The sequence below is a fragment of the Dipodomys spectabilis genome, unplaced genomic scaffold (assembly GCF_019054845.1).
Source record: "Dipodomys spectabilis isolate Male_0828 unplaced genomic scaffold, ASM1905484v1 ptg000059l, whole genome shotgun sequence".
In the NCBI taxonomy this organism is placed as follows: Eukaryota; Metazoa; Chordata; class Mammalia; order Rodentia; family Heteromyidae; genus Dipodomys; species Dipodomys spectabilis.
In genome coordinates this window covers 609,648-623,569 of record NW_024870736.1, presented here as the reverse complement: position 1 = coordinate 623,569, position 13,922 = coordinate 609,648, and the positions used below count along the sequence as shown (strand labels likewise).

Below are 13,922 nucleotides of genomic sequence, written 5' to 3'. Positions count from 1 at the left end.
ATCCCACTTTTGGGCATTTACCCTAATGTTTACAAACAAGACCACACTAAAGCTACCAGCACAACTATGTTTATTGCAGCATTATTTACCATAGCTAAGATATGGAACCAACCCAGATGCCCCTCAGTAGATGAATGGATCAAGAAAATGTGGTATATATACACAATGGAATTCTATGCCTCCATCAGAAAGAATGACATTGCCCCATTTGTTAGGAAATGGAAAAACTTGGAAAAAATTATATTAAGTGAAGTAAGCCAGGCCCAAAGAAACGTAGGTCCCATGGTTTCCCTTATTTGTAATATCTAGTATATGTATGAGTCAAGCGGAAAAGGTCAGATAATGTGATGTCAGGAAAATGAACCCTTAGATGTGTATTTTAATGTTTTTTTTCTTTCCTGCATGTGTTTCTAACACATTTATAAGATTATCTCTTTGTTGCTTTGTATGTCCCTCCTCCACAGTATAACCCCTGCTTTCACTATATTTGATGTCAGTATAACTTGTGGAGGAGATGGGGAAAAACCAGTTGTTTAAGGATACAATGAGAAGTACAAGTTGTCATGTCCAAAACGAGCTTTACAACGTTGGTGCGGGGGGGGGGGGGGGGGGGGGGGGAGAAGGATTGGGATTAGGGGGGGAGGGGGGAGGCTGGGAAGGGATGTGAAGGATAAACAAAGGAGGAGGCTGCAATGCTTGGTAAGAAATGTACGCATTATCCTGCCCATGTAACTGTAACTCCTCTGTATAGTATGTTCACAAATAAAATTAAATTAAATTTAAAAAAAAAAAAAAAAGAACTGAAAAAAAAAAAAAATATTCCGTCTCTGCCAGGAACAGGTAGGTCAGACCTATAATTCTACCTACTCCGGAGGCTGAGATCCAGAATGATTGAGGCTTGAAGCCAGCCTGGGCAGAAAAGTTCCTTTCTAAAGTCCATCTCTAAAAATCGTTTTTAAAAAATTGGGCTGAAGGTTTGACTCAAGGAGTAAAACACCAGCCTGAGCAAGCTCAAAGTTGTAAGTTCAAAACTCAGTGCCAACAACAACAAAAAAATTCAGTCTCCTCATATTAAAATGCTAGCTATATTTTTAAAAACATTCCTCATGTCCTGTGAGCTGCATTTGACCTACAAGCAAACATCTTCAAGGTAATAGTTGTCCACAAGAGCTTCATGTTAGGAGCGAATCAATTAACCACAATCCCTTACAAGAGGAAATATAATTGTCAAGTTCATTTGAATTCTCATGCTGGCTGATCTGAGTACTTTTTGAGAAAGTTGAACACATATGAAAAGCCTGCTTAGTGATTTAAGCAAAGTAAACCCAATTATCTGACTTTTTTTGTTGTTGGTTGTGGGACTTGATCTCAGAGCCTGGGCACTGTCCATGAGCCTCTTTGTGCTCAAGGCTAGTGCTGTACCACTAAAGTGGTACCACAGTGCCACTTCTGTTTTTCTGTTGGTTAATAGGAGATAAGAGTCTCACAGACTTTCCTGCCCAGGCTTGGCTTTGAACCATGATCCTCAGATCTCAGCCTCTTGAGTAGCTAGGATTATAAGCATGAGCTACCAGCTCCCAGTTGATATGACTTAAAAAAAAAAAAACAAAAATAGAGATTGAAAAGAGGGCCTTGCATTTCAGAATTCTACCACTGAGTCAAACCCCTACTGTTTTTGTTTTATTTTTAAGATAGGATCTCTATAACTTTGCCTGGCATGGCCCCAATCTTGATCTTCCTATCTCCCCGTCCTGAGTTCTTGGGATTACAGGATTACTTGTCTGGCTAGCTGCAAGATCTTAATACTATCAAGTGATAATAAATTGGTACATTCATTTATTCACTAAGTATGTATTGAGAATCCTGTGTATTTCAGGCACTGTTTGATCTACTAGGAATATCGCTGGAAACAAGGTACTTTTTCCTCCAGGTGCTTGTATCCTAGAGAGGAGGTAGTCAAACAACAAGCAAACAAGAATAATAGCAGTTTATGGTAGCCACTACTCAGAAAATTAGAGAAGTGTGATTTGATAGCAAGGGTCAGATGGGCTTCCCTATTATAGCTGGTGGACCTTTCTAGGTCCCATTGTGAGGTCACTTGTGGTGTGTCTTAATAAATAAAAGGTCAGTTTGTTTTAAATTAGTTACATTTTAATCTTCTTGACTAGATCTGGGGAAAGGGTTGATCCAAGAGGGATTTGAGGAAACCTCTAATCTGATCAGCAATGCAATTGTAATGCCTGTGTCAGTGCTGCCAGTGATGAATTCCAAACATTTCATATGGACTCCTTCAGCTTCCACTTTGCAGGGCACCATTTCCTAGTCTGTGTCTACATTCTGGGAAATTACCATGTAGGGATTTTTACTGCCTTTGTGGAATAAGAACTAATACCTTTGAAATGAAGTTTCTTCTTCAGGGCAGGGCTTCTTCCACACACAGAAAATAATTCCTTAAAACAAATGGTTGGGGGAAAGGCTCAAGGGGTAGAATGTCTGCCTGAGCAAGGGAGAGGCTCTGAGTTCAAACCTGTTTCATTTTCCTTTTGTAAATTTTGCAATGGTAAAACCTATCTTTTGTATATGTTTTAAGATGTACAAGAATATTTTGACATATTTTGGAATGAGTACTACTCAAGCAAATATCTATGACTATTTAAAAAATACATACCTTTTTCTACAGTTTTGCAATTGACCAGTGCATGTTGAAATGGCAAAAATCCAATCTGGATTCAAAACCAGCTATATGGTTTTATTGAGGACCACTTGTTCTGATAATCAGACTTCCTACCCTCAGCAAGAATTTGAAATGTCCTGATTATCATTCTAACTAGAATTGTCGTTATTAATATTAACAGCTAAGCTTATTTGTAAGGTTATATATACATATAAACACACCACACATATACATATATACACATGTACATGCACATATAAACACATATATACATGTATACACATTTATATGTATGTTCACTAGAGTATACATGTGCATATGTATCTATATCTATATATCTCAGTGAACAGTTGAGGGAAAGGGACAACCAACCACAAAACAATCTTTCTTTTGGAAAAGCCAGCACTGAAGGCTAAGTAATAATATTGGCAATGTTATATTTAAACTCAGAAAGATAAATGCAGGTTGGATGTAACAGGTAGATGGTATGCAAGGCCTGGGGTCCCATTCCAAATACCAAAATAAATAGCAAGGAAGGAAGGAAGGAAAGAAGGAAGGAAGGAAGGAAGCGAGGGAGGGAGGGAAGGGAAGGGAAGGGAAGGCAGGCAGGCAGGCAGGCAGACAGAAAGAAAGAGGGAGAGAGAGAGAAGGAAGGAAGGAAGGAAGGAAGGAAGGAACAAACGAACGAATGAAGGCAAGAACACTCCAAGCTTTACATTCTTGAGAGTGTGCCAGTTTCTAGACACATTCCTCATGCCTTTGGTGTCCTCTGGGCTCTTTAGGTACCTTCTGCCTATTGTTAGCTAATCTTCCCTTCCCAGCCAGTCAGGAAAGTTCATAGCCCTCCAAGGACCTAGGATGGCTGCCTTCAGAACAGTTGTCTTGCAGGTGCCAATATTTTAGGCAGTAAGCATGTGTTGCCTGGAACATTAAGCTGCAGGTTAAAAAAAATGCCTTCTCCTAAATTATACAATATGCAGCTGAATAACTAATAATACAACAAATAATACATTCAGTATATATGGTTTACAGTGTACTCTTTTGGAAAGCAAACATATTTCTTTCGTCCCAAATAAGAAATGGATTGTTCCATTTAAGACGTCCATTAATAAACTTCTCAGAATACAGAATGTCTCCCTACCTGTGGGGAAGCTAGGGTGAAAGGTGGCACGTAATTATAATTGGTGAAGGCCGTGGGTACAGGAGGAAATATGCTAATGCGTCCGTTTGCCGCAGGGCTGGTGTTATTTATATAGAGCTGGCTGTGCAAGGCTGGCACTGGAGCCGGGAGAGTAGGGAGCGGCTTGTCTTGTGTGAGGGTGTAGACGTGTGCGCCTGTGCAGACGGCATTGGAGATGTGAATTCAAGACCTTGGAGAGGGGGTGGGGAAGGCCGTGACCATTCGCGGTTAACATATATATATATATATATATATAACTTGTGCATATCGGTAGAATACCGTGCTTATTTTCGAGTGGGGGGAAGCAGTGGCAATTTGGGAATGGGTGCTGCGGTTGGTAGCAGGTGACCGGACATTGCCGGCGACTGCTAACCTGAAATTGGCAAAGGCGCCCCCTGGCACCTGCTCGGTGGACAGAAAAATCAATCTTCTCTGTACCTGGGGAAAAACAAAGATTAAAAATTTAAAAAAGCAGACAGGGGGTTGTTCCGAAGGGACAGCGAACCGGGAGGGGGGGGTGAGGGCAGCTGGGCACCTCGGAAATGACAGAGGTCACGGAGACTCGGCGCACGCGGGGTGGGCTGGGGATCCTGTGCGGCGGTGACAGCCCAGTCCACACGCACCCATCCTGCGCCGATCCGGCGGGGACCCCTACTAACCGCCGCCCCAGCTCCGTGCGTCTCTTCCAGCCCCTGGCCCGCCCCGCCCTGCGTGGAAGGGGGACTAGCACAGGGCTTCTGGGGCCCGGCGGGCCCGGGGTGTCCCGTTTCTCCCGCCCCTCCCGTGGATCCCGGGAGGAGGAGGCAGCGACGGCTGCGCGTCCCGACTGGCGAGGGCGCTCGCGCGCAGGAGCGGGACCCAGTGGTGCCGCGGTTACCTCCACCTCCGCGGGGGGAAAGGGGGCGGGCCGGGGCGCCGGGGAGGAGGAGGAGGGGGAGGAGGAGGACGGCGAGGAGGGAGGCCGGCTCCCGGAGCCGGAGAGCGCGGCCGGCTCGAAGGCTGGGTCCCGAGCTCGCGGCTTCCGGGAGGCGCCCGAAGTCCGATAAATACGTCCCGGGTGCCGGGGACCAGCGGGTGCCTCGTTCCCGCAGCCCCGTCCGCACCTCGGTCCGCAGAGCTGCCGGCAAGGGCGCGGGTCGGGCGCGGCGCCGGCTCCTCCTCCTCCCGCGGCGGGCGCGTAGCAGCGGAGAGCGGCCGGCTCGGCTGCCGGCGCCCGGGGCTGCGGAGCGGATGAGCCGCAGCGGCTGAGAGCTCAGCCGGCCTCTGCCCGCCTCTGCCCGGCGCCCGAGCGGGGCCGCAGCGCCCGGGGCGCGGGGACCGGCGGGTGACATGGGGACGGCCTGACGCACCGGAGCGGCGGAACGCGCTCTCTCTCGTCTCTTTCTCTCTCTCGAGCCGCGGGCCTTCCTCGGCGGCGGCGGCGGCGGCAGCTGCGGGCACTCGACCCGGCGCGCTCTGCCCGGGGCGCCCGCCGAGCTCCGGCGCGCTCTATGCGCCTCTGCGGGCGCCGCGGGCCCGGGCCATGGCGATAGACCGGCGGCGCGACACGGCGGGCGGCGGGTCCGGCCGGCAGCCGCCCCCGGCCGAGGAGAACGGCTCCCTGCCGCCCGGGGACGCGGCGGCCTCGGCGCCCCTCGGGGGACGCGCGGGCCCCGGCAGCAGCGTGGAGATCCAGCCGCTGCCCCCGCCGCACCCCGCCGGCGGCAGCGCGCACTCGAGCTGCTGCTCGGCGGCGGCGGCCCCGAGCCTCCTGTTGCTGGACTACGACGGGTCGGTGCTGCCCTTCCTTGGGGGCCTGGGCGGGAGCTACCAGAAGACCCTCGTGCTGCTCACCTGGATCCCCGCGCTGTTCATCGGCTTCAGCCAGTTCTCGGATTCCTTCCTTCTGGACCAGCCCAACTTCTGGTGTCGTGGGGCCGGCAAAGGCGCCGAGGTGGCGGGGGCTACTGTCACCGGCCGGTGGGGTGACATGAGCAATTGGACCAGCCCCCCGACCACCCCCTTCTTCACTGCCGCCTGGGGGGCCGCGGGCAACCGGAGCAACAGCAGCGGTCCGGACGGAGGGGACACGCCGCCTCTCCCGTCGCCTCCGGACAAGGGGGACAACGCTTCTAACTGCGACTGCCACGCGTGGGACTATGGCATCCGCACCGGCCTTGTCCAGAACGTGGTCAGCAAGGTAAGGGCCGCGAACACCTGGTCCCCGCGTCCTTCTATGAGCCTTTTCCCCCTTCGGTCGCCGTATGTCTCTTCCTGCAGACGGGGGGGGGGGGGGGGTGGTAGAAGGGGGTTCCCAACAGATCCCAGCCAAAGTGATGCTAGTCTGTGTGTCCAAGAGCCCCGCATTCATTGAATTTCCTGCTGTCACTTGGGTGTGAAGCGAGGGCTTTTTGCTGTCCATCCACTGCGGTGACAGTGACGCTGCAAGCCACCTCTGAGGGGGCACCAGCCTTTCCTAATTTACACCCAGACACCTGTCCTGATAGGCATATGGAAAGGACGCCCCTCCCCTAAAACAAAAGCCTGAAATACCCCCTCACCATCCTATTAAGTGCCACACTCGCTGAGGCAGGGATGGCCCACCTAGGGAATGAGGCCGCTGACCTCTTTCAAGGTCTGCTGGTGCCAGGACCGTTGGTCTGTCCTTCCCATCTGCTGGTTGTCCCTGCATCTCCTGTCAAAAATATCTATCCATGCAAATAGTGTCCTGTTCCCAGACGTTCTTTTTGGCAGACGTCGGCCAACACACACTTGGCTTGGACGCAGACTAAAGCCACTGAAAGAATTGAAGTTGTAGCCAGAAAAGCTTTTGAGAATTCCCTTCCTACTCCCACCCCCTCCCCACTCCTGTTCAATCTCTCCAAAGATATTTGACTTTAGACTTTGCTGCCCCAGTGTTCCCTCAAAATGTTTTCTTAAGACTTTAGTAAATATCACTGGAGTGGAGGAAGGATGCCAGGAAGATTCCAGTGTTCTAGGAGAGCAGGTACTCTAGCCTGAAGCACTAAGACCCCAGCACCCACTTTGTGTCTTGAGTCTTCCCTTGCTGAGCTGTTGCATTCTGTATACACAGCACAAGTGGTTTGTGAAAAATGTGTGATTGTGGGGCTAGTTAGACTCATTGCTCTAGACATTTATAATTCTCCAGTTTTTCTTAACTTATCTGAAAGCCATTGTGTCAAGCTATTTATGAATCTATTTTTTCTCCCTTCTGCATTTTAAACAACATATAAATACATAGATTCCCTTTTTCTTTCCGGGGGGGGGGGGTGGGGTGGGGGAAACAGTTCTGAGCACTTTAAAATGCTTTGTGTAAATGTGAGAATGGAATATGACAGTTTACAATAGTCAATACACATGATACTCGCCCCTTCTTGAAATGTATTTTAGTAAACAGTTGTGTAGTTCATGATGTGTAAGATGAAACTCTTACATCATCTTAACCATTGTTTTAATCTAGTACCAACCCAGTCAGAAGTGCTCTGTCCTGTGGGAGCTGTCTGCCTTAGCTGACCCTACTGTTCTGCAAGGTGATTGGAAAGATCCTTCTAGCTTGCTTCAGCTTAGCCCTACAACCTCTCCCTTCCAACAGTGGTAATGTGAATGAGTTCCACTCATGAAGAGCATTTTTTTTTTCTTTGCAGCATAGAAAAAACTCAGAACAATGACTATGTAGCTAAAATTCAGAACACTGACTGTTTAAATCTCTGTGTTTGTCAGACAGAATTTGGCTACTCTAAGTATGTTAAACCCCTCTGTAGAGCTAAGGGAGAATGAAGGATTCAAGGAGTATATGTAAAGAGTGCTTTTCGTATGGGCCCAAAAAGAGGCAGAAAGTTAGGTGGGAAAACAGTTCTCTCTCTACCTTAGCTGTGGGGGACCAGAAAACAGCTACTCATCCTCTGTCAGGCATGGTGGGAAAAGAGAACAAAAATAGTCCTTGAAAACAGACCATGGAGGCATGTTGGAAAGCGAGGCAAGTTTTTAAAATTAGCACTCAGGAGGGTCACAAGCAGCACTAATGTGTGTGGTGTGCTTTGCGGGGTACTTGACAACACAGCACAGTTACACACCATCCTCAGGGCAACACTGAGTGATGAGAGCCACAGACACAGTTTCTCATACAGTAAAGACTAGGAAGGACCTATTGATTTTCATGGACAAATACAATCTAAATAAAGGGCTGTCCTGCAGTGTGGCAAATGGTTTGAAGAGCTTTTCAAACACTTTCTGGCACTAAGGTGGACTTTTCCCCTTGCTGGCTATGGGCATTGGATACTGTATCAGGTGTGGAATGGATACCTTTGATGGGTACCCAGGAGTTCTAGAGGTCAGATGCCTGTCAGCTCTGTGCCCACTTCCAGGCCTCTATCAGTATGTGAAAGTTCAGGGTCAGAGAAGTCACCATTGGTACTCTTTGCTGGTTCCTTAGCATGATCCTGCCTGCCTCTGGTAAATGAGCTGCAGGCAATATCTTCCTCCTTCAGCCTGGGTCCTCCAGCAAATGTGTTCCTATTCTATCTCTAAGTGCTGGATGGAGAGCAGGAGACAGAAGAGTTTGCCAGATACAGTTTGCACCTTCATTCTCATTGGCTGTCATAGCATTTACACACCTGATGCCAAAAGGCCAGTTAGAATATCAGGCTTGTGCAGGTGAAAGGGAGATTATAGTTTTATCTCTGCATGTAGGCATCTACCTCAGTCAGACCAATTCTACCTATGTGGGAAAAAAGGCTTCCTCCTTCCAGACCCTCATAGTAGTTGCTCTTGCTTGCAGAGACATGGTTTGGGGCAGTAAGACTCAAGTTCTCTCATGCCTGTTGTTCAGCTCACCTGTCAGAAGGACTATTTTTCCTTATGGAATATATTTTTAGTAGTTTCTTTCCTGGCTGAAAAATGTCATATATGACAAATCAGCCATGCTGATTGCTCTAGTTAACATCTGGCTCTTAAGCAAGGCACCAGGACACACCCAGCCAGGTGCTTTATCTTCTGCCCAAGAGCAGGAGATGGAAACTATGCCTCTACTAACACTTGATGTATTAAGGATTTTAGTAGAAAAACCATATTCTGACTTGCTCAAGACCCTTCCTTATGGCACTGCATTAGGTGAAGATTTTCTGTGCTTTTGTTCATTGATGGTGTGTGACTAAGGCTTCATATTCATATTTTGGGACATTTAGGTTTCTCCTATTAGGATCTCTTTACAAAACTTTTTTTCTGAGTGCAAATGTATACTACAGAACATAAATTCCTACCAACAGAAGACCACCCAAAACTAGTAGTGATAATAATAACCCACCATTCTTTTGTGCATGTTGAAACATTTTATATTTGTTATTTCCTTTGATTAAAAATAATAACATTGGGCTGGGAAGGTGGCTCAGTGGTAGAGCGCTTGCCTTGTATGCATGAGGCCCTGGGTTCGATTTCTCAGCACCACATAAGCAAAAAGAAAAAAAGCCGGAAGTGGCGCTGTGGCTCAAGTGGCAGAACACTAGCCTTGAGCTGAAGAGCTGAGGGACGCTACCCAGGCCCAAAGTTGAGGCCCCACGACTGGACACTCCCCCCCCAAAAATAATAATAACTGCCAGATGCTGGTTGATTCACACCTCTCACACCTGTAATTGTAGCTCTTCAGGAGGCTTAGATTTGAGGATCTCTATTTAAAGCTAGCCCAGGTAGGAAAGTCTGTGACACTCTTGTCTCCAATTAACCACCAAAAGACAGAGGTGGAGCTGTGGCTCAAGTGGTAGAGCTCAAGCCTCGAGCTTTTCAGAGACAGCACTCAGGCCCTGAATTCAAGCTTAGGACCAACACAGACACATAGACACAGACACACACACACACACACACACACACACACACACACACACACACACACACACACACACAGAAGAAGAAGAACAACAACAACATGGCCAGGCATGATGGCTCATACCTTTAATCCTAACTACTTGGAAGGCAGAGGTGGGAAAACTGGGGCATGAGATAACCAGGCAAATGCAGGCAACTATTTGATGAACAAAAAAAGAAAGCAAAAGGGCTGGGGGTGTGGTATAGGTGGTAGAGCAATAGGCTAGCAAATGTGAGGCTTCAAATTCAATCTCCAGTAATAATAATAAATTCAGATAACGAATACTAACAACAAATGGAAAACTACAAAGCAAGGCCACTCTTAACAGCATTATGGCAGGTTATAATTCACTGAATACACAGTTGACTGGGCTAGGTGTCCTGTACAGGAACCAGGCATTTATCTGCCCTGTTGATTTTCAAGGCTCTCTGCAGTTTCTTTCCCAGCCCTGTTGAAAAGTGTTGTTACTGCCTCCCTGAAAAGAACCAAAGGAATTCTTTGGAGCCATTAGAGGGCAGTTTGGAGGGGCCTGAGGAAAGACTGTTTTGCAGCCTGTTCATTTGTCATCCTGCTCTCATCCAAGTGTTCTCTATGCAACTCAATTCTCAGATACTTCTGGGACTTTAGTCAAAAAGGCAAAGAAGAAAAAAACCCAACTCACTTGTTTTAAAAATATGTCTCCCAATAACTAACTTAATATAGTTTATATTGTATCATTCTGAGTGGATCCTAGTTGTTATGCACATTTCTTTCTCAAATGATCTTTAGAATTTTGCCAATAATCAATGCTAATTAGCCTTCACAAGCCCCATTTTTTTCTTGTATGTGGAGTTTAGATTGTTCAATTTTAGTCTTTTCTTTCTTTTTTTGTGGTCCAAGATGGGACTCAAACTCAGCTCCTTATGCTTTTGCTCTTTGGCTAGCGCTCTACCAATTGAGCCATGCCTCCAATCCCCATTTCTAGTCTTATGACTTTTCTTTTTATTCTCATAAATTTGCAAAGATTTCCCATCTTTATTTAAGAGTTGTTTAACATCCTGGGAAGTAGTTTATATCTTTTTTCTAAAAGTTATTTCAAGTGATTTCAGTATGACTTAATTAAGACAAAATAATTATAGTATCACTGCAATGGTAATATTTTTTTTAAATAGTCCACAATTCTACTCTCTGAGTCTAGTAACTGTTTTTTACTTTTGAAATGCTTTACACACATGTGTATATACTTATAAAGTGTTCATGTAATAGAATCTGCCATTAATCTAAATCACATGAAGGGCATTTATCCAGGTTCTCAGAAACATTTTATGACCTGCTCAGTTTCCGACCTGGGCTGGTTCACCCCTCTTTAGGCAACCTTGTGTTCCTCCACTCCCTGGAGGTCACCATATTGATGCCGAATTTAGTTCAGACACCTGATCAGCATAGTGCACTGCAGCCCAGAACTCCAAGACTCAGGTGATCTTTGGGGCTCAGGCTTCAAGTAGCTGGGATTATAGGCACGTGCCACCGAGCCCGACTCAGAAACATTTTAAATGCTTAATATTTTTGCCGATTTACTAAATTTTTTTGAATTATTTTCCTAATATAAACCTAATATATTAGGTTACCTGAGTGGTGGCTTTCATCTAGTACATGTAACACCTCAGTGAACATCTTTATGCACATTTATTTTTAAAAATTGTAACAGATAACACATGTACATAGCTCAGAAAGCATACCGTTAAAGTAACACTGCTTCCCATGTCTCCCAGTCTCCCTCTTCAACAGAAATAATCTCTTTTCATTTATATCTTTTCTTTCACAAACAGAGCATGTTAATTGAGTGTGTATCAGTATAGAGAGCTCACTATTCTTTTTTAAGTCCTCATAGTATTTCACATCTGACTGAGCATCAATTTAACTAGTCACTACAGAAGAGACATTGAGGTGATTTCTATTATATGTATTCTATTATATATATGAATAATAGGATACATAATATATAATACAAGTAAAGATATAATATAGCTGCATGGGAAGAAGTGAAATTCTGGCGTTCATGAACATTTGCAAAAATGCAAAAAATTGTTAGGAGTGTCAAAATGGGTTGCAAATTTATTTTGGTGGATACTGCTCAAGTACTTTGTATAAGATAGCAATTTACATTTCCAGCAATAATTTTTTCAGCCCTGATCCCCTCACCCTCTCACTTCCTTTGTCCTAAAGCATCATCTAACTCTGATGTTTGCTAGTCTGGTATTCAGAAAATTTAGTTTGGTTATTGTTGTAATTTGCACTTCTCTCAGCGTCAGAGCTAAACTATCTTTTTCAAGTGTTCAAGCTCCTGATATTTCCATTCCCTTTGAATCATCTCTTCAGTCCTCAGTTCTTGTGTTTGGAGAGTCTTGTTTCTTAATGGCTTTATAGGAACACTCTTTGGTTAAATGAGAGAGGTCCTTTTAGTGGTTTCATATTTTCCCCCGAGTTTGTTGTTTATCTTTTAGTTTTGTTTATGGTGTTTGGGGTATACAGAAAAGTTTGGTTTAGGATAAAGTCAGATGAATTAATCTTTTTATGGTTTTGGGTTTGGGTTAAATTTAGGCCTTCTATACTCCAAGAATATTAAGAAGAGAAAATTTTATGTTTCTGTCTATTGAGCTGTTAGGATAAACTGCTAGAAAGGGCAATACTAGGTCAGAGACTATAACCAGCATTCCATGCAGACTTTGATTTGGCCATAACAATGACGTGAACATTTAATTCCACAATCCTAAGACCAGAGCCAAGCAGCTGTGAAGTAGCTCTTTCCACTCCTTCTAGCAGACAGCACTCTTCTTGGGGTTGTGTTGGGTCACCTTTCCTTCTAAGTCTTCTCATTCTGAACCACGGTTGATGATGATGAACTAGCTACAAATTCACTCTGCTATGCCTCTACACCCCCCCCCCCCCATGTGTGTGCGCGCGCTCATATGCTGATACTGGAGCTTGAAATGGGTGTCCCTTTTTGATCAAGGCTGGTACTCCACCACTTGAGCCACAGCTCCACTTTCAGCTTTTTGCTGGTTAATTGGAGATAAGAATCTCATAGACTTTCCTGCTCTGACTAGTTTCAAACTGAGATCCTTCCATCTCTGTCTTCTGAGTAGCTAGCATTTCAGCCTTGAGCCATTTGGTGCCTGGCTTGCAAATGCTTTGTGTGTCATTAGCATTTCGTTATAAGTTGCAATTCGTTGTGACTTTTCATCCAAGGTAGGACTAAATCAAAAGTTGTTGTCATAAAAACAACATGTTGAATTTTCTGAGTTCTAGCATTTCAACCAATCAATAGTGGGCTGCAGCCACTTTGCCCTCTGTTGATTAACAGCTGCCCTGTCCAGCTTCATACTCTGCAATGTCAACTTGGTAGCTTTCAGGGGGACACACCATTGGAATTGGCCACTCTTCTTTCATTTTTTTTCTCCCAAGTTTACTTTCTTCCCTCCTTTTCATAGGTGCCCATACTGAGCTAAGCTTGTTGCTGTAGGCTGGGGAGTAATAGCAGGCAAAGATGAACAGCTCTGTCTCCATAATCCTTGCAGATCAATGAGCCTAACTGGTCAAATAATAATATTTTTAACTTCAAATGGAGTTAAGTATATGGAAAGGAAGACTAGAACAACAACAAAATGTTACCTATACCAACTGAGATAGCATGAGAGAAAGGTATGTGTGTTTTCCAAAGGGCAAAGGCATTTGCAAAGGCTCCATGGCATGCAGGAGCCTGGACCTCATAGGAGCTGATATAGGAATAGGAGCTGGGTGGCTTTTAAAAAGGCCCAGCCATCAAAGAGCATTAAGCAGAGTGAGGGAGATGATACAACAAGAAATCAATCATATTTTTGAAAAATCTTCTCCAGCTACACTGTGAATATTTGATGAGGTAGGATTGTTGAGCGGACCAGGGAAAGCTAATGAGGCTCAAGGCAGATGCAGACTTACATATCCCAGGGCTTCCACCTAGGAATGAACTCAGTCAGCTGAGGAGACTTGGAATGGAGTGTGTGTGTGTGTGAGTGTGTGTGTGTGTGTGTGTGTGTGGAGGGAGGGTGTATGTATGTATGTGATGGCATGGAGATAGATGGGGGTCTGAGTCTAACACTGGCATGCTTTGGGGTTCTGCAGCTGCCAAGAAAGGAGAGAGAGAAAGGAGTGCATTTGTAGGAGAGGCAGCCTGGGCCTGCCTCAGTGGTACT

General features: G+C 45.6%; 1 protein-coding gene across 1 annotated transcript in view; it reads left to right on the top strand.

Moving 5' to 3' along the window:
- The first annotated feature begins 5,366 nt into the window (after positions 1-5,366).
- Positions 5,367-13,922, top strand: part of Slc22a23 (solute carrier family 22 member 23) — a 194,802-nt gene continuing 186,246 nt past the window's right edge. Inside the window, exon 1 of the mRNA XM_042680305.1 lies at positions 5,367-6,033. Within this exon, the coding sequence (XP_042536239.1) occupies positions 5,377-6,033 (657 nt within the window). The 5' untranslated portion in view covers positions 5,367-5,376. The remainder of the gene's footprint in view (positions 6,034-13,922) is intronic.